The following is a 26887-nucleotide window of genomic DNA, read 5'->3' on the forward strand; positions in this document are numbered from 1 at the left end:
CGAGCTGGCGCGCGCATGCGAGGAGGCCAACGGCGGCTCCGGACGCACGAGACACTTTTCACGTGCGTGAGAAGTTCAGCGCGTTGGAGCTCAAGCGCTAAATATATGGCTTGCGATCTAGTTTCGTCCGGCGCGCTGAACGCTTTTTACAGCATGCTCTATTATACAACGCCCGTTATTTTTAACTTCACGCGCGCTAAACTTGTGATTTTTTGGGCGCGGCGCCAATATTAAACGTTTGTTGGAGATGCTCTAATTAGCGGAAAATCGAACAAAAAACGTCACAATTCACTGATCAGGGGCATACAAAGATACACCACATCACACGCGCACACCACTGCAGTAAAACATCATCGAGGTTGGGCGTTGGTGTCATCGCCATCACTTCTTCATGAGCAAGTGACACCGGTTTCGTCTTGCGACCACCAACATAGCTGCCACAAGAAGTCGCATGAAGATCAAAGCCGAATAACCAGCCACACATCAAGAACTAGGTTGTGGCCTCCGCTGAGCCATTCTCGAACCTCCCATGCTCGCAGTAGCCTCACGCCTTCTATCCACTGTTCGGCCGCCCCACCCCTTCCATCATGCGACCTCGAAGTATTTTTCCAATCTTTTCTCGTAGATTTAGTTTAGGGGTTTATAGATTCGTGTAGATGACATACAATTCACATTATTTTGTAGATGGATTCAATGGTGGAGCTTATGTTTTTCGATGATTCGTCCTTGGATTCGAGCTCTTACTTCGAGAGTGCAAATGCTTGACGCCGAAGAAGACACGGTCATATTGATGGTTGCTGAATAGATAGCATCCGGGGGTAGATAAGGAATCATCCGAATCGCAAGTTGGTTGTTATATATTTTATCGGAATAGAATTAGAGGCCATAGCCGGTTGATGCAGGACTACTTTTTGTGCCAGGCAGTACCTTCCTGCGGTATGTGTTCCAACGACGCTTTTTGCATGACCGAACGACTATTTCATCGAATTGCTGGTGACATGGAAGTTGTTGAACCTTTCTTCCAACAACGGAGAATCGCCGCCAGTCTCCTGAGTTTTTCTAATTTTCAGAAGGTTGTTGCGGCACTTTGGATGCTTGCATATGATTCTTCTGCGGATTCAATGGATGACGCTCCACAAATGATCGAAGATGCAATATCAATAGCCAAAACAATGGTGAAGGGTTTTTTTTTGCGGGAAAATGGTGAAGGTTTATATAGAACATTATATCATTATATGCGAGCACCCAATGCTGAGGACATGACCATGCTTCTAGCGATGCATGAAACAAAAGATTGACCTCATATGCTAAGGAGTGTTGATTGTATGCACCGAACGTAGAAGAATTACCCTGCAGCTTGGCACAACCAATTCCTTGGGCATTGTAAGGATCCATAATTTTGAAAGTTGTTGCCTCCGAAAATCCGTGGATCTGTCATTGCTACTTTGGATCTTGGCCAACATCAAAATCTTGCAAGACATCTCATTTGTTTTGCAAGGCTAACTGCTGGTACTTCTTCACTTTGCAACTTTATAGTGAATGGCCGCTAGTACGACCAAGGGAATCCGATGGAGTGGCTTGCCAGTAGCGCATGCAAGGCCAGACTGCTTCAAATCCCACGCGCGACGCGAGGATGAAGAAGCTAAAACTTTCTCCTATACCAACGGTTCAGTTTGGAGCGAGCTCCATATTCAAATACGGAGGTTGCCAGCTCGTTTATGGAGTGAACTCCATAAATTGTCGCGGCCCGGAGTCATAGGGGGTCTCTCAAGTGTGTTTTTCATGTGAAAAACATCATATTGGCAGTTATTATGACAATCCGGCTCATACGACCATTCTGTTAGAATTGCTCCAACTAAAGCGTTAACTTATTTCTCTTCTAAAAAAGCCCCTGACTATCTAAAAATAAATAAAAGTAATCCCTTAACAAATAGAGAAATACTCCCTCCGTTCCGATTTACTCGTCGTGCTTTTAGTTCAAATTTACTCGTCGTGGTTTTAGTTCAAATTTGAACTAAAACCACGACGAGTAAATCGGAACAGAGGGAGTACCTTGCTGCACCCGGGTCCCAGCGCACCTTATATGTACACAATTATTTAGTAACTATACAAAATAAAAATTAAATCGATTTTGTTTTGAAAACAAATATGATCAAATATTGCACTTGTATAAGAAGTTCCACCAACTAATAACTTGTGTTCCCTGCAAAAAAAAAAACTAATAACTTGTGTTGACTTCAACGCAAGAAAACAAACTTCCGAGGACAAATGCTGTGAACAATAACTTGTATTCATCCGTAAAAAGAAACAATAACTTGTATATAGCGTTTGATTTGTTTTTTCCGCCAAGAAAGCCATGCAAGATACTCCTTGTCGAAACTTTTTATACAAGTACAATACTCAATCATATTTGTTTTCAAAAAAGTTTCGGCATTTTTTTGAATTTTCTTGTAATTTCTGAATTATTTTGTGCATACGTTCCCTTCGTTAAGAAGTACCACTACTTTAACTAGAGCAGGCCGTTTCCCACTTTTCTAAATCATGATGATTCCGGATGAAATGGCTTCCCACTACTTTCACTTTGGGGGCTTCGCTGGCTCCCGTGTCTGGAGATCCGTTCGGCAGTTGACCCTACTGAGCAGATAAACGACCGACCATGAGCATGAAGATTGAAAGAAAGCTTTCAGGTATAGGGCGACAGCAACTGCAAGCCTACTATGTCGACCGGTTCATGCAATACACATCGGCACATCATTCACAACCACGAAATCAGGCAGGAACCTTAAGCACTACCACTCTTTCGTCGCATCGCCTATCCAGGCCTACAGGAAAAAGACGAGCGACAGCTGCTTCAAAAGTCCTTATGTTCCCTCTGGAATTATCCACCAGATGGTGGAGGTCCCTTTGTTGTTACGCTTTTGTACCGGTTCAGTGGGGCGAATAGAATTCCAAGAAATGAAACAAAAGGGTCCACATAAAAATAAATAAACATTTTTAGCGTTTATATAAATATAAATAGGTATTTTAGGGGTATATAAATATAAACAGGTGAAGTGATGAATAGCGCTTGCGTGATATCGCACTGCGAATGGGTGCTCCCAAGGGATCAATCCTGAGATCTCGTTGTTGCTTCGCAGCACAGTTAGCCCCAACGCTAACATCACTTCCGTGTATGATAGGGATAAAAACGGAGTGGAAACGAACGAACTAAGTGATACCACATTTGTTTTCATATATTTTTGCAGAAGCGAAAACAAATACAGAAAACCCAAAAATGAATACGGAAACAGATACTGCCGGAAATGAACACGGGGCGAATACAAAGCAAATACGAAAACAGAAGCGGACATTGACCGGAACTTAAAAATTCCTGAACTATAGAGAAATACACATAATTTTTTTAATGAATTGTTAACATGGCTACAAAATAATATCATTATATTAGCAACTTAGCGTAGTATTGTAGTAGTACTGGACAATTGTATATAGGGTCAAGCTGAGTACATGTGTGATAGTAGAAGTTGGACCTCAAATATTCCATTCTACTCATTGCATCATTGTGTATTGCTTGGTGGTTGGGCTACAAAGTAGCCACAGGTCTAAAGTCAAAATGGAAATTTCATATTCATGGAAACGAAAAGTTCCATTTCCACGCCTGCTCCATCGGAAAATATTGTTCTGTTTTTGTTTCCGTTTCCGCATAAAAACAAAATTAACTTCCACTTTTGTTTTGCCAATCTCCGCTTCCGTTTTCATTTTTCCTTCGGAAAAGCAGAAAGTTTTCACTTCAATTTCATCCCTAGTGTATAATACATAGGACGCGACCTACTAGAAGGAAAAGAGCCTTACACATTCTTTTTTCTTCTTTTCTTTGGTTTTTTTGTCTCTTTTCTTGGTTTTCATTTCTTCCCCTTTCTCTTTTGTTTCTTTTCTTTTTTCTTCTTTAGTTTTTTATTTTTTCATTCTTTTTGCATTTATTTCTTTGGTTTATTTTTTTTCTTCTTTGGATTTAATTTTTTTGGTTTTGGTTTTCATTCTACATTTTTTGTATATGCGAACAAAATTTTTCTAAAACATGTTTAACATTTTTTCAATACAAATTTAAGATTTTCTAATACATGGTCAATATTTTTTATACAAATTGTAACATTTTTCAAACGCTTGATTAACATTTTTTAAATACAAGATTAACATTTTTTGAATACATGGTTAATTATTTTCCTATACAAACTTTTAATATTTTTCAAATGCTTGATTAACATATTTTAAATTCAAGACTAACATTTTCTAATACATGATCAACATTTTTTCTATGCACATTTAACATTTTTCAAATGTTTGATTAACATTTATTAAATGCAATATTAATATTTTTAACACAAGTTCAACATTTTTTCAAACACATTTAACATTTTTTAAATGCTTGATTAATATTTTTTAAATACTTGTTCAACATTTTTTCGAATATATATAATTTTATCATTATTTTTTAATACATGGTCAAATTTATTTGTTTACTCATTTAACATTTTTCAAATACTTGTTCAAAAAAATTCAAATGATTGATTAACATTTTTATATACATGATAAAAAAATCATAATTTTTAAATACACGGTCACAAAAATCTATACACATATAATATTTTCCAAATGCTTGCTTAACATTTTTTTAAAACTCGTCCAAGTTTTTTTCAAATGATTGATTAAAATTAAAAAAACAAATAATTAATTTGTTTCAGGGCACCTGGCCGGCCAGATTCAGGGCACCAGCGAGGGTTCCCTCTGTCTCGTTGAGTGCGAGACATAGTGCCCCCGCCCCCCCCCCCCCCCCGGGTTCCTATACGGCGCGTAGGCCGGTCGCCCGCTAGCGAGTGGACGCGTACCCCGCTGAGCGTCTGCGGCCCGGCCCATATAGGGATTCCTCCCCACCGGTTTTGGGAAGATTCTAGAACCTTCCCAGAACCGGTTTTTTCTTGTTTATTTTTACCGGTTTTTTATTTTGTATTTCCTTTTCTTTTTACCTTTTATGATTAATTTTATCTTTTTCTCTTTACTTTAATGTTTTGTTTCTCTTTTTTCTGAAATTGTGAACATATTTTTTGAAATCGTGAACATTTTTATTTTTCTCTTTTTTTAATGTTCTGTTTCTCTTTTTTGAAATCGCGAACATTTTTTTGAAATTATGAACATTTTCTGAAATCGTGAACATTTTTTTGAAATCCTGAACATTTTTCTTTTTCTCTTTTCTTCAATGTTCTGTTTCTCTTTTTTTGAAATCGTCGACATTTTTTTGAAATCATGAACATTTCTCAGAAATTGTGAATATTTTTCTGAAACCGTGAACATTTTTTAAAATCGTGAACTTTTTTGAAATTGTGAACATTTTTCTTTTTCTCTTTTCTTTAATGTTCTGTTTCTCTTTTTTTGAAATCGAGACCATTTTTTTTGAAATCGTGAACATTTTTTTGAAATCGTGAACAGTCTTTGAAATTGTGAGCACTCTTTTGAAATCTTGAACATTTTTTGAAATTATAAACATTTTTTGAATAGACAAACATTATTTTTGAAATTGCGAGCATTTCTTGAATCCTTTATAATTTATCATTACCTGAAAAAAATTCAAATTGTGAACAATTTTTGAATTCACGAATAATTGGATAATTTGTAACTTTTTCTGAAATACTAATTATATTTAAAAAAAATAAAGCTGAAAACAGAAAAAATGCTAAAAAAAGGGGGCTCCCCGTCCAGCACATGGGCCGGCCCATGAGGGTACGAGCTCCCGTGACTGCGGCAAAATGTCGAGGCGACGCACACGGAGATCGATCGAGCGTTCGGGCCTGGGCCGGCCCGTAAAATGTTTCGACGATTCCGGTTTTAGGAACCTTCTAGCTTGTTTCCAGCCGGTTTTTTTTTCTGTTTTGGGAACCTTCTAGAAGCTTACTAACACCTTTTTTCAGTTTTTTTCATTTTTCGTTTTCGTTTTCCTGTTTATTTTTTCTTCTTTATCGTTTCCCGTCTTTCCTTTTCTGTTTTTCAAGTTTTAGTTTTAATATATTTTCGTTTTTTCTGTTTCTTTTCTTTATTTTTCCTTTTCCCTTTTTCATAATTTTAAAAAATTTAATGAATTTTCAAAATATTCAAATTTTGTTAACATTTAAAAACTTTTCGTTTATCACAAAAATGTTCAAAGTTTTAAAAAATGTTCACATTTTGAAAAATATGTTAAAATTTGTCAAAAAAATTTCATTTATTTAAAAAATGTTCGTATTTCCAAAGTTGTTTCAGATTTTCAAAAAGATTCTCCATTTTAAAATTGGTCCTTCATTTTTGTTTCTTTTTTCTCTCTGCTTATCTTTTCTTGTCAATTTCATTTTTCTTTCTCAGATTTCTTTTTATTTTTCCAAAAATGTTCGCATTTTACAAATTTTGTTCATTCTTATAGGAAATGTCGCTGTTCTCAAATTTTGTTCATAAATTTCAAAATTTGTTCGCTTTGTTTTAAAAAATGTTCGGTAATTCAAAAAATGTTCACCTCTTTAAATTTGTTCAGAAACCAAAATTTATTTGTTTTACAAAAAGTTCCAATTTTTAAAATTTGTTCGGAAATTCAAAAAAAAAACTATTCACATGTTTAAATTTATTTCACACATTAGAAAATGTATGGAAATTTCAAAAAACAAATGTTCCTGTTTCAAATTTTGGTTCACAAATATTAAAATGTTCTAGAACTTGAAACATTGTTCCCGTTTTTGCAAATTTATTCAAAAGTTCGATCTCTTGCCCACAAATTTTATTTTTAAATGGAATTGGGCGAACTTGTGTTGTTTTTTCGCGTCTGTCTATAGTTCTTTAAGACTCGAGCTTTGTTTCTTCTAGAGAAGCTCTCTTGTCGTAGTGGTTGCGAATCGTGGGCAGCTTAAGCAGGTTGAGTGTTCTATTTCTAGTTAGCGCGCCCTTTTTCGTTTTGCTATTTTTCAATCCGCCAAGGACAGCGAATGGGCCGGCCCAGTTGACCCGTCTCCTGTGCGAAACTGCGCCTCTTTGCCGCAGTAAGCGACACATAGGAGAGGACACCCGAATCTGTCACATTTCGTTTCTTTAAGCATACCGGACCTCGCGGCCTGCGTGAGGGTGGGCCTTCTCTGATGGGCTTAGTGTTATCAAAATCGATTTCCGGGGACAAGCTCGTTAATTCGGCTAATCAGAGCACAGCGGCCGATGAGAAACATGTTGTTTGGAGACCCCTCCTGTATGACGCGAATGGGTTTACTTTTTGTGCATATATATTAGAAGTTCACAGTATATCAAAAAATGTTATATAAGTATTAAAAAGTATTCATCATATAATTAAAAAATGTTCATCGCATATTAAAAATGTTCAATGTATATAACAAAAACTGTTCATTGTATGTAAAAACGTTCAATGTGTATTTCAAAGATGGTCACCGTATACTAAACAAATTCAGTGTGTATTTGCAACAAAAACTTGAAAAGGATCAAATGAAAATAAAAATAATAAAGAAGAAAAAACAGAAATAGACAGCCGAACAAAAAACCACACATAGAAGAAAACCAGCTTCTAGCCATGAACAGAAAAAAAATAATACGAAGCCAGAAAAGCAATGCACACTCGCCGAATTGGCCGGTCCATTTTGCCTATGGCTTCAGCGAAGCCGCGATTGTATGACGCCCACCGGCATCATATATGATTTGTTCCAGGCGACCAGCCAGCGCTGCGCAGATCGCATGCTGGCCGTTGGATCGGACGTATTGTGCGTCCCACAATCACCCCGTGCTAGACTAATGACCGGTCCTCTCACACACGTATCTTTTTGACGGGCCAGCACATCACTTCCCGCTCACTCCCTCGTCCTTTTTCTTCGTACTTGTTAACGGACGATGCTTCAGTGCCTTAACTTATCTTTGTGTTTATAACATGTGGACCCAACAGATAGCTGGCCCTCGTTAATTAAATCTCCATAGCTATCCTCACGGTGCTCCTCAACCCGATTGCGCGCATTCGCCCCGTTGCCACCTGATACGTCACCAACGTATCTTTTTTATTGTTTCATCCTATTAATTATTAATTTTGAATGTTTTATATGTATTATTATGCTATTTTATATTATTTTAGAGACTAACTTATTAACCTAGTGCCCAGTGCTAGTTGCTTTTTTTTCTTTTTTTTTTATCTTTACAGAAAATCAATACCAAACGAAGTCTAAATGAAACGAAACTTTTTGACGATTTTTCTTGGACCACAAGACACCCTGGAAGCTTCGGGGGAGGCTAGAAGAGCCACAAGCTCAGGGGGCGCCCTAGGCCCCCAAGCTTACCCAAATATTTCCCGTAGACCAGAGGGCACACGAAAAATACTTTTCTGCCACCGCAAGTTTCTGTCTTTGTGAGATCCCATCTGGGGACCTTTTCGGTACTTTGCCGGAGGGGATTCGATCACGGAGGGCTTCTACATCAACCTTGCTGCCTTTTCGATGATGTGTGAGTAGTTTACTACAAACCTACAGGTCCATAACTAGTACCTAGATGGCTTCTTCTCTCTCTTTGATCTTCAATACAATGTTTTTGGAGATCTATTCGACGTAATCTTCTTTTGCGCTGTGTTTGTTGAGATCCGATAAATTGTGGGTTTATGATCAGATTGTCTATGAATATTATTTGAGTCTTCTCTGAACTCTTTTATGCATGATTTATATAGCTTTCTATTTCTCTCTGATCTATTGATTTAGTTTGGCGAATTAGATTGATTTTTCTTATAGTGGGAGAGATGTCTTGTAATGGGTTCAATCTTGCGGTGCTCAATCCCAGTGACAGAAGGGGACATGACAGGTATTTGTATTGTTGCCATTAAAGATAAAACGATGGAGTTTATTCATATTGATTGGATATATCCCTCTACATCATGCCATCTTGCTTAAGGCGTTACTCTATTCTTGTTAACTTAATACACTAGATGCATGTTGGATAGCGGTCGATGTGTGGAGTAGTAGTAGTAGATGCAGGCAGGAGTCGGTCTACTTGTCTTGGCCGTGATGCCTATATACATGATCATTGCCTTGCATATCTTCATAACTATGCGCTTTTCTATCAATTGCTCAACAGTAATTTGTTTAACCACTGTTTGCTTTCTTTCAAGATAGAAGCCTCTAGTGAAAACTATAGCCTCCGGGTCTATCTTTTATCATATTATTTTTAGATCTGAATCAAAAACACAAAAATACCTTGCTGCAATTTATTTACTTTTATTTTTGTTTGCACTTTTATTTATCTTTTATATCCATCACTATCAGATCTCATCCTTGCAAGTAACAGTGAAGGAATTAACAACCCCTTTGTCGCGTTGGGTGCAAGTATTTGTTTGTTTGTGCAGGTGCTATCATTGGAGACTTGTGTGTTCCTCCTACTGGATTGATACCTTGGTTCTTAACTGAGAGAAATACTTATCTCTACTTTGCCGCATCACCCTTTTATTTTCAAGGGAAAAACCAACGCAAACTCAAGAAGTAGCAGGAAGAATTTCTGGTGCCGTTGCCGGGGAGGATCTACATCAAGCCTACCAAGTACCTATCATAAATTCTCATCTCTTGCATTTACATTATTTTCCATTTGCCTCTCGTTTTCATCTCCCCCACTTCTATAACGTTTTCAAAAAAATACAAAAATATTTGCCTTTTTATTTGCCTTCTTTTCGTTTGCCTTTTCGTTTGCTTTTTGTTTGCTTGTGTGCTAGATTGCTTGCTTTGTCACGATGTCTGAAGAAGCTGTGTGATTTTTCCAACACTAATAACAATGATTTTACTGGTACTCCGATTGCTCCCGCCACTAGCGCATAATCTTATGAAATTAATGCCGCTTTGTTGAATCTTGTTATGAAAGAACAATTTTGGATAGTCCTAATGAAGATGCTACTTCCCATCTTAATACTTTCGTTGAATTGTGTGTTATGCAAAAGAGAAAAGATGTGGATAATGATATTATTAAATTTAAGCTATTTCCGTTCTCACTACGAGATCGTGCTAAAACTTGGTTTCATCCTTGTCTAAAAATGGTATTGATTCATGGAATAAGTGTAAGGATGCTTTTATTTCCAAGTATTTTCCTCTGGCTAAGATTATCTCTCTTAGGAATGACATAATGAATTTTGATCATGAATGTGTTGCACAATCATGGGACAGGATAAAGTTAATGATAAGAAATTGCCCTACTCATGGTTTAAGTTTATGGATGATCATACAAAATTTTTATGCAGGATTGAATTTTGCATATAGAAATCTTTTAGATTCCGCCGCGGGTGGTACTTTTATGAAAATCACATTAGGAGATGCTACTAAACTCCTAGATAATATTATGACAAATTACTCTCGATGGCATACCGAAAGATCTTCTACTAATAAAAAAGTGCATGCTATTGAAGAAATTAATACTTTGAGTGGAAAGATGGATGAACTTATGAAATTGATTGCTAGAAAGAGTGCTCCTATTGATCATAATGATATGCCTTTGTCTACTTTGATTGAAAATAATAATGAATCTATGGATGTGAATTTTGTTGGTAGGAACAATTTTGGTAATAATGCGTATAGAGGCATTTTTAACCGTAGGCCATTTCCTAGTAATTCCTCTAATAATTATGGTAATCCCTACAACAATTCTTATGGAAATTATAATAATTTACCCTCTGGTGTTGCAAATAATATCAAAGATTTTATTAACTCCCAAAAGATTTTCAATGCCATGATAGAAGAAAAATTGCTTAAGTTTGATGATGTGGCTAGAAATGTTGATAGAATTTCTGATGAGATTGATTCCCTTAGGATTAGATATATGCCACCCAAGCTTGATATCAATGAGTCTCTGAAATCCATTCAAATTTCTATTAATGAAAGTAGGGAGAGAACAGCTAGAATGCGAGCTAAGAGAGATTGACTAGAAAAAGCATGTTCTTCTAGTTTTTGCGATAATCATGATGAAGATCTTAAAGTGATTGGTGTGACTCCTATTGAATCTTTGTTTGATAATATAAAACTTGATAAAGAAGGGACTGGAGATGAGTCAACTTTAGTTATAAGGAGTCCCAATAATTTGGAGGGTGATGCTCTTAATGAAAAAAATGATAAAAGTGGGTTTGGCGAGGTCAAAACTTTAACTAGTGATGTGCCCACTCTCTTGGATTACAAGGAATATAATTATGATAGTTGTTCTTTGATTGAGTGTATTTCCTTGTTACAATCCATGCTAAATTCATCTAATGTTTATGATCAAAATAAGGATTTTACTAAACATATCGTTGATGCTATGATGAAATCTCTTGAAGAAAAACTTGAGCTGGAAGTTTCAATATCTAGAAAGCTATATGATGAATGGGAACCTACTATTAAAATTAAGATTAAAGACAGTGAGTGCAATGCTTTATGTGATTTGGGTGCTAGTGTCCACTATTTCGAAATGTTTGTGTGATGCGCTAGGCTTCCATAAACTTTGTCGGGTAGTTGGTGCGACATATGCCAACGGGTGGCTTATCATTGTGGGAGCCAATAAAATATCGCCGGTGCCTGGAAATGGGATAAGGTGAAGACATGCACGCCGGTGGATTTTACCCAGCTTCAGGGCTCTCCGTGGAGATAACACCCCTACTGCTGCTCTGCGGGGTCTCCGCATGGTCACTAGATCGACAAGTAGCTACAAGAGGCTCCTTGAGCTGTTTGGTGAAAGGATGAAGAAGGGCAAGGCTAGCCCGCTTCTCCTCTCGATGTGGTGTCTAGAACTACTGAAAAGAGCTCTCCCTGCATGGGTGCCTTGGGGGATTTATATAGGACTGCCCCCCAGGGGTACAATGGTAATTCGGCTGGGCGTGGGCCCTAGCCGTCTGTGTCTACGTTCGCCGGCTTCTCCGCCGACCGATGGGGCCCGCCGACTGGTGGACCCCGTTGGCTGCCGGCCTTCTCATCGACAGGCCGGTCCCACCGCTCGGGGGTCTTGTCGGAGGCTAGTCACTGTTGCCCCGCCTTTGGTGACGAGGGCTTTGTCGTGGTAAGCGTGACTACAGTGCTGCCGCCGGGCGGCTTATCGCTGTAGCCATACCTCGTCTTATCTCCTTAATGAGGCGCCTCCTTTGAGGGAGTGAACTAGCCGGCTATTGGGAGTCGGCCATACCCCAGGCCGACTGGGGGAGGCCTGGCTGCCTTTAGGCGTCTCCCTGACTGAGGGGCCCCGCCACCCACGGGTCGTACTGACAGCTCGCCGTGGGTGATGTCATGGTCAACATGGCAACAGTGCCGTGCCGGACGGGTGATGGCCGCCCCGTATGACGCATTGTGGCCATGCGCATCCCGGGATTCGGGGGTGGCAGGCTTCACTGTAGCCACGCCCCGTCTCATCACCGTTATGTGGGTGCAGACTCTGAGGGCACGATCTTGGCCGTCTGCTGGAGGGGGGCCGGCTTCTTGGAGTCGGCATTCTCATGGCCGGCTTCTTGGAGCCGGCCCTCTCATGGTTTTCTTCGAGGATTTTAGGGCCGGGCCACCTTCTTGCAGCCGGCCTGAAAGGTAGCCGGCTGGGGGAAGGCGGTCCCACGCCTTAGATGCTTGAAGGCTCGATCGGCCTATAATTTTGCTGAAGAGCCAGGGGGAGCCGGCTAGGCTACCCGTGGTTATTTACTCCGACAGTAGTCCCCGAAGCTGGTTGGGCTCCGAGGCAGAAAAGAGACAAGAAGCTCAATCAACTTCCTATCTTGAGGAGCCGGAAGCTGGGAGCCAGCTTCGATCAGGTGCGTCGTCTTCTGAAGGGCTTCGAAGCTTTGAAGGGGGGAACCAGGCGGTGCGCGAGTCAGGCTGCGAGCTGACCGCTTGCCGCCTGCGCGCCACATGGCACCCTACGGCTGGAAGGGCCTGCCAGCCCGCGCGCGCGACGGGATGCTGCCGCAGTCCGGGGCCCGCCACTACCGGGCCTTGGTCCACGCGCGGATCTTCTGCGGCCCAGATGGACCGCGCGCCTCCCAGCGGCGGTTACCGCACGCCGTTAAGGCACAATAATCGCGAGACGTGGGGGAATGGGCGTAGTTAATCCCACGTCCCCCCACGCCTCGCCTCCTCGGCTTCGCCGCACGAGGCTATAAGTAGGGAGGAGGAGGGGGAGCGGCAAACGCTCGCACACTCGCCCTCGCCCCGCCCCTTCCTTCTTCTTCTTCCTCTCTGTCGCCACAGCTTCCTGCCGCCGCCTGGCTCTTCCGCCAATCTTGGCTCGCCGTTGCTCTGTCGTGATAGGGTCGCGCGCCTCTCCGCCGCCGCACCTTTCTCGTTGCCATGCCGTCCCCATGGCGCTGTCGAGCTCCTGGGATGGCTCCAACGTCCATGACGACCACATCGACTTCCTCCGCCGGACGCGGCTGTTGCCAGGTGCTAACTACGTGCGGGTCCGTCTCGCGCCGGAGAGGAAGATCTCGCCAGCACCAGAGGAGGATGATCGGGTAATCTTCCGCTCGCACTGCCTGCGCGGCTTCGGCCTGCCGGCGAGCGGGTTCTTCCGCTCCTTTCTCGAGTTTTATCATCTCCAGCCATATCACCTCACTCCAAACGCGGTGATGCTGTTGTCGGCCTTCGTTGCCCTGTGCGAGGGCTTTCTTGGCGTCCTCCCCACCCTCGAACTCTGGGGGGAATTCTTCCAGTGCAAGCTTGGCACTGTCGTCGCGGGCATGCCCGCCCCATGTGGTGCCTTCATCGCCATGCGGAGGCCGAGCCATAACAATCCGTTTCCGCCTGTCCCGCTGATCCAGTCGGTGAAGTTCTGGCAGAAATCTTACTTCTACGTGAAGAACGTCGCTCCGCAAGGCGACTTCGTCATTCTGCCGGCTTACGTAGCTGGCCCACCGGCTAGGAGGTAGCCCTCATGGTCCTACCGGGCCAGGTCGCTGTCTCAGGGTGGGGCCGCCTCCGTTGCACGACTCCGGGTGATGATCCAGTCAGAGGGCCTGACCGGGGCCGACCTGGTGGCCGTCTTCGTGGAGCGTCGGGTGCTCCCGCTCCAGGGCCGACCTCACATGATCTGCCAGATGAGCGGCCGCTTCGATCCGTGCAGGCTAAGCACCAAGGAGAGCCTCACGCCAAGGTGTCTTACATGGTGAACTATATTTCCAACTGCAAGCTCACCGAGGAGTGGCAGTACGACAAGGAGCCGTACTCTCACGCCAATCCTCCGCCTACGGTAAGTTTCTCTTCTTTTCTTCTTCTTTTGTTGCCGGGTTCGCGATGGCCGACTCTTGACCAGTCGGCTTGTTTTCGGCAGAACCCCATGCTTCCGCCGGCAACCGGGGCTGTGGGGGTGGAACGCCAGTTCCTCCCCGACCGCGCGGTGGATGACGTTGACGACCCGGACCTGGGGGCGGCCGCCATGGAAGACAACGTCGTAGGGGAAGGCGGCGAGGCAGGCGGCCCTGGGCTCGGGGCCGCCTTCGAGGACTGGCCGGATGATGATGAGGCCGAAGTTGTTCCGCGCCGTCAGCCGGCGCCCGATCATCAAGGCACGGGCCCATCTGCCACACCGGCTGCTCGTGGTGGCGCGCAGAAACGCCGGGCCGTGTCGACCCACTTCGGCAGTCGGCCAAAGAAGCCCAAGAGTACCGCGGCGGCGACCAAGCGGGACGAAGGCGGCCCGCTTCCGCAAGGTGGTGAAGCAGCCGCAGGCGGTTTCAGCGTAAGTGTCGTTTTTCTTACGCCTTTCTTTTTCTTCTTCGGTTGATATTCTTCTGAGCCTTCTTCTTGACTTATCAAACAGGGCCCCACTTTCCCTTGGGCGGGTCCCTGCCGCCTCCATAGTCGGAGCCGTGGGAGGGTCTTCAAGCTCCCGCCGTGTGGATCCCCGCGCCGATCTACTAGAGGCGACGGAGCGGAACACGTGGGAGGCGGAGGAGCGGAGGGTGGTTCAGGAGGTGAGGGAGAAGTCGGCGGAGGCGCGAGCCGACGCGGCTGCCAAGGCCCAGGCGGAGGCCGCAGCCGTGGAGAGGGAGGCAGAGGCCCTGCAGAACCAGCTTCCGTAGCTCATCATCCCCCTTCGCGCCGTGGCTCCCGATATCCCAGTGCCCCCGACGGAGGAGGCCGGCCGCGGCCGGTCGGTGATGGAGAGGGAGGCGGTGCCGTCGCCGCTGACTGGAACGGGCCAAGGAGGCCGGCCCGATGTGCCGCTCGTGCAGCCGGCTGGAGGCGAGCCGGCTGTGGGGGCAGATCTTGTGGTCTCGTCGCCGTCTCGTCGGCGCACGGGGAAGGCGACTTCGGCGCCGGAGCCGCAAAAAACTACGGGCGCCAGCTCGTCGGCCCAGGACCTGGAAGCGGCCAGCGATAGCTCGTCCGAGTGGACGCCGGGCGGTGGGACGGCCGTGCTGAACGTGGCGGCGCAGGACGTCCGGAACCGGCTTCAGGCCCAAGCTGCCGCGCTGAAGCAGTACACTCAAGAGTTTCTCACGACGCGAATGGTTATTCGGGTGAGTCCTCCTGCTCTTCATCGATTGCTCCTAATTTCTTCCGTGGGGGCGCGTCAGCGCACCCACTGGGTGTAGTCCCCGAGTTCTGAGTCGGCTGCTGAGCAGGCGGCTTGGAACTTCTTGGTAGACTTCGATTGTCGTCTTGTTCTTACTCGCATCTCTTATCTTATCTGCAGGAGTATCATAACCTCCGCGCAGCTGCTTTCAACTCCCAGGCCCAGGAGTTGAATCAGAAAGCCACTGATCTGATTGAGAGCCGGAGTAAGTGCTTCATCTTTTATCTCAAGTGGGGGCGCGTCAGCGCACCCACTGGGTGTAGTCCTCGAGATTCGGGCCGACTATCGAGCAGTCGGGTCGGATATTTTCCTGACGACTTCTTTCTTCATATCTGCAGGGGCCAATGCTGACTTGAGGGACCAGCTAAGCCGAGCCTAGTCCGCCCTTCGCGCCAAGGAGGCCGAGTGCACCGCCCTGGCTCAGGAGCGCGATCACCTGGCCAAGAAACTGGCCGACCAGGAGGAGAGCCACAAGGCGGCCCTGACGGCGGCGCAGGACAACGAGGCTGCCCTCAAAGCCGAATATGAAACCGAGGCGGCGAACTGGGCCGAGGCAAGGCAGGCGCTGAGTCAAGGTTACAGCCGGGTGGAAGACTTAATCGATGGTAGGCCTTCTTCTTCTTCGTTTCTTTGCCTGCCTCCTGCCATCTGGTTCATCTTTTGATTTTGTGCTACTGCTTTCTTCTTTGTGCATATTACTTTCCCGGTTACTCTGTTGCCGCTACCCAAGCCATCGAGGCCTACCGCGACGCGCGACGGCAGGCAGGGGCCGAGATCGCACCGGGTGCCGGCCGGTCACTTGAGGAGCAGCTTCTGGCACTTCAAGCCCGCCTGCAGCCGGCCCACCGCATGCTCCGCCATCTTCAGCGCACCGGGGCGGAAGTGCTGGCCGCCCTCTGGCCCGGCGAGGTGGTTCCCCGCACCCCAAGTCGGACTACCAACTGGCTGGAGGTCGCAGTCGGCTGCTTCGAGGCTTGGAAGGCGTCAGCGGCCTGGTCCGGCGCTGGGCGGGCACTGGAATTCATCCGAGCTTGGTATCCTGGGCTAAACTTGGACCAACTGAGCACCTGGCGGTAGGAGGCCGACGAGGAGCTGGAGGCGGTGCGGCCGGCTATCGTCCAGCGTGCCTCGGCGATCGCCGAGTACACCGACACCAGCGCCTTTGCCCCTGAGGTGGATGATGCCGGCGTCCCTCAGCCGGAGGAGTGGTTCGGGCTGAACCCGGCAGAAGGTGAGGACTCGGCGGAGGAAATTGCTTCCAGCGATGGGGGCGAAGAGGAGGAGGGAGAGGATGGTGAAGACGTTGTGCCAGACAGCGAAGCGACCAGCCCGCCTCAGCCTGATCGTGCCTCCAGCAATGAGGCGCGTGCAAGCGCGCCGCCTGCAAGAGGTGATGATCATGCCGAGATTCGCCAGCCGGTCACTCCTCCAGCCGGCACTGCCATCTCCACCAACCTGCCCAACTCGCCCGTCGTTCCCTTGGCCTGATCCGCCGTCCTTGCTTTCCTGCTTGTTACTCTTTTGAACAACTTTTATTAAATTTGCGCAGTTCCACCCACTGGGGGTGTATTCAAACTATGTTGAATGCTGGCCTTTTGAAGGCCTTTTGTGTAAATATAATTATGCATGTGTTTGGCTTCCGTTCATGTTTGCTTTTCATCCTTTTGGCTTTTTCCTTTGCCGCCTTCCCTTGGCCACCGCCTTCCCAGCCGGACAGCTGCTCTGCAGTCTATGGCTGGAGAAGGATTTGGTCATTTTGGGAGGAAAAGTACTCGAGCTTTCTTAGATTGCAGCAAGGTGAACGGGAAGCCGGCCAGCCGGCTGCTCTGGTAGCCAGTTGGCGGGGCGGGAGGCCGACTCGCGTTATATAAGTTCGTTAGTCCTTAGCCGTTTTTCGTGTGGGTATCCTTTCCTGCTCTTGGCTCTTGCCAGTCGGACAGTCGATTCTTCGAGCTGCGACTTTTGACAAGAGGGGGCTTGGGTGCCGGCACACTACTTGTCTGACTGCAGGCAGAACTTTAGATATAACTCGAGGCGGCGAGTCCCCGGGCCGACTGGTCGAACCCGGTGCCAGACGAAAAAGCAAATGTAGTAACATAATCATAGGCATGATACTCATCATTTATAGATAAAAGAGGGTAGTCCCTGAGTGCTCCTCGGGGGTCCCTTTGTCTCGTACTTAGTACAAAAGGCAGCGTGGTACATACTGCTTTTTAACTGTAAAATCTTCGGAGGAGATTGGCGTTCCATGGTCGTTCCGACTCCTTGCCGGAATCATCTCTCTTGCGTGCCTTCGGCTTCTGCGCGTCGATTAGGTAGTAGGAGTCGTTGCCTAAAGCTCTGCTGATGACGAAGGGGCCCTCCCAAGGGGCCGAGAGCTTGTGCTGGCCGGCTGTTAGCTGGATCAGCCGGAGCACAAGATCGCCCTCTTGGAACGATCTTGGCTTGACCTTCCGGCTATGGTAGCGGCGCAGACCCTGCTGATAGATGGCGGATCGGCTGAGGGCTAACAGCCGGCCTTCTTCCAGCAGGTCGACACCGTCTTCTCGTGCTTCCTTGGCCTCCGCCTCCGTGTACATGGTGACCCGAGGTGAGTCGAACTCGATGTCAGTTGGGATGACAGCCTCGGCACCATATACAAGGAAGAAAGGGGTGAAGCCGGTTGACTTGTTTAGGGTAGTGCGCAAACTCCAGAGGACGGCCGGCAGCTCGTCGAGCCAACAGCCGGCCGAACGCTCTAGTGGCATGACCAGTCGGGGCTTGATGCCGGAGAGGATGAGGCTGTTTGCTCGCTCAACCTGGCCGTTTGACTGCGGGTGGGCAACGGACGCTAGGTCCAGTGGGATGCCTTGTGTTGCGCAGAAACGTGCCAGTGCTCCCTTTGCAAAATTTGTGCCATTGTCGGTGATGATGCTGTGCGGTACACCGTACCGGGTTGTGATATCTGCGATGAACGTCACGGCAGTCGGCCCATTCAGCTTCTTGATCGACTTTGCTTCAATCCACTTGGTAAATTTGTCCACAGCGACGAGCAGATGTGTCATGCTGCCGCGTGCCGTCTTGAATGGGCCCACCATGTCCAGCCCCTAGACGGCAAAAAGCCAGGTGAGGGGGATGGTCTTGAGTGCAGAAGCCGGCAGGTGTTGCTTGGAACTGAAAACTTGGCACCCTTTGCAGTGTTTGACTAGCTCCTTGGCGTCATCCAAGGCAGTCGGCCAGAAGAATCCATGGCGGAAAGCTTTGGCGACGAGTGATCTTGAGGCCGCGTGGTGGCCGCATTCTCCTTGGTGGATGTCCTTGAGGATTGCTATGCCCTTCTCTGGCTCGACGCAGCGCTGGAAGACTCCAGTGACGCTGCGCCTAACAAGCTCTCGATTTACTATTGTGTATGCTCCGGCTCGGCGCTGGACTTGTCTTGCCGAGATATCGTCAGTTGGCAACTCTCTGTTTACTAAGAAGTTGAGGATGGGCTGGGCCCATGATGGAGCTGCGACTTCTTCTACTGTCAAAATTGCTACTGTGACCAGGGCGGGTGGGCTGGGTGGTGAAGAGTTGGAGTCGGCCACCGCCTGTTGTGTCGATGCAGTCCCCGGGCCGGCTGTAGTAGCCCCCGGGCTGAGTTCCGAAGTTCCCGGGCCAGGTGCGACTATGGCAGTCCCCGGGCCGCCTGTCAAAGTCCCGGAGCCGCCTGCTTGGTTCCCCAAGTCAGATCCGACTGCGTCGGGGTCAGGCGGCACGAAGATGGAATCAGATTCTGGAGATGGCTTTATAGACGGCTTGAGGAGGTGGTGGAGAGAAACGCCGGCTGGTATAGCTTGCCGGGTGGAGCCTATTCGTGTCAGGGCAGCTGCTCGCACGTTGTCGGCCCGTGGTACATGAAGGAACTCGCATCCTTCAAAATATCCACTGATTTGCTGAACGAGGAAGCGGTAGCTCGCCATGTTCGTGTTCTTGGCGTCCCAGTCGCCAGATGACTGCTGGACCACCAAATCCAAGTCGCCATAGCACAGGATCCGGCCGATGCCGAGCTCTTTGGCTAGCCGGAGCCCGTGTATGAGCGCCTCGTACTCGGCCACATTGTTGGAGGCGGCAAAATGAATTTGCAATGTGTACTTGAGCTTGTTGCCCTTGGGAGAGGTGAGGATGATGCCGGCTCCCAAGCCGGTGTGCATCTTGGACCCATCGAAGTGCATCCGCCAATGAGTGGAGTCGGGGGCCGGTGGCAGGTATTGGGTTTCGGCCCAGTCCTATGAGGAAGTCGGCCAGTGCTTGGGACTTAATGGCAGTGCGAGGCTGGTAGAAGATAGTGTAGGGAGCTAGCTCAATGGCCCATTTTGCCACCCGACCGGATGCATCCCGGCTGCCTATGATCTCGGCGAGCGGGGCAGTACATACGACCGTGATGGGGTGCTCTTGAAAGTAGGGCTTGAGCTTCTTGGCGGCGAAGTACACACCGTAGCACATCTTCTGGTAGTGTGGGTAGTTCTGCTTCGAGGCGGATAATACTTCGCTTAAATAATACATTGGCCTCTGGACTAGCTGAGCTCGGCCTTCTTCTGGGCGCTGGACCACGATAACTATGCTGACCACCCGGCTAGTGGCGGCAATGTAAAGGAGCATGGGCTCTTTCTCAGTCGGTGCTGCCAAGACAGGCGGTGTGGTCAGCATCTTATTTAGCTCGTGGAAAGCTTGGTCTGCTTGGTCGTTCCACTCGAAGTGAGTGGACTTCTTCATGAGTCGATAGAGGGGGAGAGCTTTCTCTCCGAGCTGGCTGATGAAGCGGTTTAGGGAAGCCAGGAATCCAGTGAACTTCTGGACGTCTCGTAGCTTGGTAGGAATCTCCATTCTCTCTATGGCCTTGATCTTCATCGGGTTGCGTTCGATGCCGCGTTCGGAGACCAGGAAGCCTAGAAGCTGGCCGGCTGGTACTCCGAACACGCATTTCTCGGGGTTGAGCTTGATCTGAAATCGGCGCAAGTTTTCAAATGTCTCTCTGAGGTCTTCCAGCAAGGTGCCGCGCTTCTCCGTCTTCACCACAATATCGTCTACATAGACGTGGGCATTTCTGCCGAGCTGCTTGAGGAGGCATTTCTGCATGCAACGCTGAAAAGTGGCACCGGCATTTCTCAAGCCGAATGTCATAGTTAGGTAGCAGAAAGCTCCGAATGGTGTGATGAAGGCGGTCTTCAGGCGGTCAGCTGGATCCAACTTTATCTGGTGGTAGCCTAAGTAAGCATCCAAGAAGCTCAACAGCTCGCATCCGGCTGTGGAGTCTATTACTTGATCAATCCTTGGCAGGGCAAAGGGATCTTTGGGGCAGGCCTTGTTGAGGCTAGTGTAGTCTATACACATGCGCCACTTGTTATTTTTCTTCAGCACGAGTACCGGGTTGGCGAGCCACTCTGGAAAGAAAACCTCCATAATGAAGCCGGGCTATCTCTTCTCCTACAATCCTTCTCTTCTCTTCCGATAGTCGGCGGAGGGGCTGTTTGACTGGTTTTGCACCTTCTTGGACGTGTAGCTTGTGCTCGGCGAATTCCTTCGGAACACCCGGCATGTCCTTGGGGGACCATGCGAAGATGTCCCGATTCTCACGGAGGAAATCGACGAGCTCGCCTTCCTATTTGCTGTCCAAGCTTGCCCCAATGGCGGCAAACCTTTCTGGGTGCTCCGGGTCCAGAGGTACCTTCTTTGTTTCTTTGGCCATCTGGAAAGAACCTTGGGCATCACACTCCTTGGGGTCGGGGGACAGGGCCGACTGCTTGCCGGCCATGGCCACGACTCGATCCAGTATCTTCTTCTCTTCAGCAAGCACGAGGGACTCGGCCAGCTGGCTACTAGCTGCAGCACACTCAGAGGATTTCTTGTAGTCTCCGGCTATGGTGATGATGCCCTTGGAACTCGGTATCTTCATCTTGAGGTAGGCATAGTGGGGTACAGCCATGAACTTGGCTAGAGCAGGTCGGCCAAGAAACGCGTGGTAAGGGATCTCCAGATCCACTACCTCAAACCACACTACCTCTCGGCGGAAATGATCCTTGTCCCCGAAGAGGACATCTATCTTGATCTTGCCGATTGGGGAGCAGGACAGGCCGGGTACGATGCCATGGAACACAGTCCGACTAGGCATGAGCTGCTTCATCTTGATGCTCAGCTTCTCCATGGTGTCATGATACAGTATGTTGATGCTGCTCCCGCCATCTATCAGCACGCGGGAGAAACGGGCAGCTTTCCTTTCTGTTGCGAGGGTGGCGTCCAAAACCAATGCGTAAGAGCCGGGAGACGGCATCACCTCTGGGTGATCAGTCCGGCTCCAGCTGATAGGCCTTTCTGACCAGTGCATGAACTCGGGATTATTGGAGGCAACTGCGTTGACTTCTTGATGCTGTCGGCGTCGGCTACGCCGGTCTTCTGGTTGGCTTGTAAAGACGACGTAGGCGGCATGCTCGTCGGGGAACTCGTCTTGAACAACCCCGACTGCTGGTCGAGCGGCCGGCTGCGGAGGGGCCGGAGGTGGCTGACCAGCAGGCAGAGGCGATGCTATCCCCTTGCCCTTGGAGATCCACGTGAGCCAGTGGCATTTCCGGGTCGTGTGGTTTGAAGGCTTCGCGCCGCTGTGGAACTTGCAGGGGGCATCAAGTGCTTGCTCGTAGGAGAAAGCCGGCTGCCAAGCCGGCCTGCTGCCTTTCTGCTTCTTGGGCGTGGGCCGCCCTTCGGGTTGTTCGTCTTCGACTATGGCCACCTGCCGACTGGTGGAAGGCGGCATGGGAGCCTTGTGCTTGTGGTCGTTCTGGTATGGGCGTCGGCTGGAGTCTCCTGCCGGCATCTTGGGACTCGGAGCGAGCACCTTCCCGGAGGCGTCTACTCGGAGCTCGGTCTTCATTGAGGAATCGGCCGTGGCGTATTTATCAGCTATGACCAGCAGCTCATTGAGGGTAGTCGGCTTGTCACAGAGGAGTCGGTGCTTGAGGAGGGTGCCTTCTCGGCACCCGGCGATGAAGTACTCTATAGCCTGAACCTCGTGCACCCCCTCGCAGGAATTGCGGAGCTCGGCCCAACGCGTGAGGTAGTCGCGGGTCGATTCATTGGGCCCTTGTACACACAAGGAGAGCTGTCGGGGCTTGGGAGCCCGTTTGTAGGTGCTGGTAAAGTTGCGGATGAAGGCTTCTTTGAAGTCTAGCCAGCTGTTGATGCTGTAAGGCTTGAGGCTGTTGAGCCAGGTGCGCGCCGTGCCTTGGAGCATGAGGGGGACATACTTCACGGCAACACGCCTATTTCCGTTCGCGATGCTAACCGCAGTGGAGTAGTCGATCAACCAGTCTTCTGGCTTCACGGAGCCGTTGTACTTGGGCGTGTCTCTTGGGAGCGAGAACCCTTTGGGGAAGGGCTCGTCGCGGATGCGGGGGCCAAAGCAGGGCGGGCCGACATCATCTTCTTCTTCCAGGGCCAGGGATCACGCGAGGCGGTCGATCCGGTGGTGGGCGTCATTCTCGCCGACTCCTTCACGGCGGCCCAGTCGGTCGCTGAGAGTCGGATGCGTGACAGGCGGCAGAGTAGGATATCTCTCCCCACGAGGCGGAGGGGGAAGCGGGTCGCCCCGCCACTCCATAGCTCGAGGGTGGCCTTCTGCGTCACGCTCGATGGAGATTCGAGTCCGGCTGCGACTGGCAGCTGGCTCCTTTTCTTTCCTTGCGCGGGTGTTGCCCGCAGTCGGCGTTCGTGATGTCGCACCGTGCTCTCGGCGTGGGGGATGACTTTTGGCGCGGACGCCGGCTTCATGCCGCTCCGTGGCCGCGTCGATAAGCTGCTGGATGCGTCTGGTCATGTAAGGGAGCTCGTCGGCCCCCAGTCCGTCCAGCTCGTCTACGGCCGCCTGGGCGGCGCGTAGGTTCTCGAGAGGCGTGGCATAGACTGGGCGGTCTGCTCCCAGCACGTCGGCGATAGCCGCACCGCGTTTCTTGATGATGCCGATGCGGCTCGGCCCGTCGGGAGGCGGCGTGCCGAAGGCGGCGCGGTCGACTTCGCGCCGGTGAGCCTCGGTGAGGCGTCTCATGGAAGCTAGCTTCTGGCCCTCCGCAACGAGGGCGAGGCGGCGCGCCTCCAGTGTCTTGGCATCGGCGTCGGCCGGGATGGGGGCGGACAAGTCATGCAGCGCCGTCTGCACGGCGTTGTGGGCGCGTTCGCTAGAGGCGGCGCCGTGGCTGATGACCAGTACCTCGGTGATGGCGCTGCCGCTGCTGTCGGCTCGAGGAAGAGGGTCGTTGATGATTACTACGTTGGTGGGGAAAGCGTCAAGCGACGCCATGTCAGAGTCGACAAGCATCGGGTCGGTGGAGCGAACCGACTCCAAGTCCGCGGCAAGCTCGCTGGAGACGTGGAGTTGGTCAAGGAGACTGACGAGGTGGCTCTCGGGGCAGCCTGTGCCCGCGTCGGATGTGGGCTCGTCGGAGATGCGAGCCTCGCCAAGAAGGTCGGTGAGGCAGCTCGCCGCGCAGGCGTCGGCGACGCCTTGCAGCGCGTCGGGGCAAGCGCCATCAGGCGAGCCGGGCTGGCTATGCACGCTGGGAAGGAAGAGGGTTCCCGTCCAGAACAGGTCTCCGGACGACGGTGCACCTGGCCCCATGGTGGGCGCCAAATGTCGGGTGGTTGGTGCGACATATGCCAACGGGTGGCTTATCATTGTGGGAGCCCATAAAACATCGCCGGTGTCTGGAAACGGGATAAGGCGAAGACATGCACACCGGCGGATTTTACCCAGCTTCAGGGCTCTCCGTGGAGATAACACCCCTACTGCTACTCTGCGGGGTCTCCGCATGGTCACTAGATCGACAAGTAGCTACAAGAGGCTCCTTGAGCTGTTCGGTGAAAGGATGAAGAAGGGCAAGGCTATCCCGCTTCTCCTCTCGATGTGGTGTCTAGAACTACTGAAAAGAGCTCTCCCTGCATGGGTGCCCTGGGGGATTTATATAGGCCTACCCCCCAGGGGTACAATGGTAATCCGGCTGGGCGTGGCCCCTAGCCGTCTGTGTCTACGTTCGCCGGCTTCTCTGTCGACCGATGGGGCCCGCCGACTGGTGGACCCCGCCGGCTGCCGGCCTTCTGGTTGACACGCCGGTCCCACCGCTCCGGGGTCTTGTCGGAGGCTAGTCACTATTGCCTCGCCTTTGGTGACGAGGGCTTTGTCGTGGTAAGCATGACTACAGTGCTGCCGCCGGGCGGCTTATCGCTGTAGCCATACCTCGTCTTATCTCCTTAATGAGGCGCCTCCTTCGAGGGAGTGAACTAGCCAGCTATTGGGAGTTTTCCATACCCCAGGCCGACTGGGGGAGGCCTGGCTGCCTTTAGGCGTCTCCCTGACTGAGGGGGCCCGCCACCCACGGGTCGTACTGACAGCTCGCCGTGGGTGACGTCATGGTCAACATGGTAACAGTGCCGCGCCGGACGGGTGATGGCCGCCCCATACGACGCACTGTGGCCATGTGCGTCCTGGGATTCGGGGGTGGCAGGCTTCACTGTAGCCACGCCCCGTCTCATCGCCGTTATGTGAGTGCAGACTCTGAGGGCATGATCTTGGCCGCCTGCTGGAGGGGGCCCGGCTTCTTGGAGTCGGCCTTCTCGTGGCCGGCTTCTTGGAGCCGGCCCTCTCGTGGTTTTCTTCGAGGATTTTAGGGTCGGGCCACCTTCTTGCAGCCGGCCTGAAAGGTAGCCGGCTGGGGGAAGGCGGTCCCACGCCTTAGATGCTTGAAGGCTCGATCGGCCTATAATTTTGCTGAAGAGCCAGGGGGAGCCGGCTAGGCTACCCGTGGTTATTTACTCCGACAAACTTGATGATTGTTCTTTAAATTTGCACTTAGCAGATTCCACTATTAAGAAACCTATGGGAAGAATTAATGATGTTCTTAATATTGTAAATAGAAATTGTGTGCCCATAAATTTCATTGTGCTTGATATTGATTGCAATCCTACATGCCCCATAATTCTTGGTAGACCTTTCCTTAGAACAATTGGTGCAATTATTGATATGAAATAAGGAAACATTAGATTCCAATTAACATTAAGGAAGGGCACAGAATACTTTCCAAGAAAGAAAATTAAATTGCCACATGAATCTATTATGACAGCTACTTATGGATTGAATACCAAAGATGACAAAACCTAGATCTATGCAATATGCCTAGCTAGGGGGGGTGAAATGATAGCGCTTGTTGGGAGGCAATCTAATGCTTTTTTATTTTTCTCGCTTTTTCCTTCTGTTTTGCAATAAATTTACCATTATACTTATGTTATGATGGCGATCTTGAGTTTAAATTAGTGTTTGTGCCAAGTAAAACCTTTGTGATGATTTGGAAGATTGTTGATTTGATTCTGTGAGAAAACACAAACTTTTATGCCCAGTAATAGAATTGATTTGATCTCCTGGAACACGATAAATTCTCGAATTTTTTACACAAGATTTTTATACAAATTCCCCACATTTTCCTAATTTTTTAGAATTTTTGGAGTTACAGAAGTTTTTCTAAAGTACATATTACTACAGACTGTCCTCTTTTTGACAAATTATGTTTTCATTGTGTTGTTCGCTTGTTTTGATGAATCTATGGGTTCTATCAGGGGTATGAACCATGGTAAAGTTACAATACAATAGATATAATGCAAATATAAAATTGGAATGAGTTTACAACAGTACATAAAAGTGGTGATTTGCTTTATTTCACTAACGGATCTCATGAGTTTTTTGTTGTGAAGTTTTCAACTTTTGGGTGAAGTTTCTATGGGATATAGAATAAGGAGTGGCAAGAGCCTAAGCTTGCGGATGCCCAAGGAACCCCAAGGTAATATTCAAGGACAACCAAGTGTCTAAGCTTGGCGATGCCCCGGAAGACATCCCCTCTTTTGTCTACAATCCATTGGTAAATTACTTGAGGCTATATTTTTATTCACTACATGATATGTGTCTTGCTTGGACCGTCGTGTATTATATGAGTCTTTGCTTTATTTTCTTTTTTATTTTGCCACAATCATTCTTTCTAGATACACCTTTTTGAAAGGGGCACACATTAATCGTGAATTTATTAGAATAATCTTCGAGCTTCACTTATATCTTTAGAGCTAGGTAGTTGCTCTAGTGCTTCACTTATATCTTTTAGAGCACGGCGGTGGTTATATTTTAAAGAAATTGATGAACTCTCATGCTTCACTTATATTATTTTGAGAGTCTTATAAATAGTATGGCAATTTGCTTGGGTTATGAATTTAGTCCTAATATGATGGGTAGGGATATAATAAAAACATTCATGAAGATTGATAACCCACAAGTATAGGGGATCGCAACAGTTTT

At 48.5% G+C, this 26887-nt stretch overlaps 1 protein-coding gene and 1 pseudogene across 1 annotated transcript; one reads left to right on the top strand and one right to left on the bottom strand.

Annotated features, from left to right (window-relative positions):
• Positions 1–16398: 16398 nt before the first annotated feature.
• Positions 16399–17037, top strand: LOC147960193 (uncharacterized; annotated as a pseudogene).
• A 1509-nt stretch (positions 17038–18546) lies between these two features.
• LOC147960194 (uncharacterized) lies at positions 18547–20901 on the bottom strand. Its single transcript, XM_087533206.1, is given in 4 exon segments — positions 18547–18659; positions 18662–19118; positions 19197–19796; positions 19798–20901. Coding segments are annotated over 4 exon segments (2274 nt in total).
• Positions 20902–26887: the final 5986 nt, after the last annotated feature.

Source organism: Triticum urartu, chromosome 7A (assembly GCF_056163025.1).
Source record: "Triticum urartu cultivar PI428250 chromosome 7A, HENAU_Tu73, whole genome shotgun sequence".
In the NCBI taxonomy this organism is placed as follows: Eukaryota; Viridiplantae; Streptophyta; class Magnoliopsida; order Poales; family Poaceae; genus Triticum; species Triticum urartu.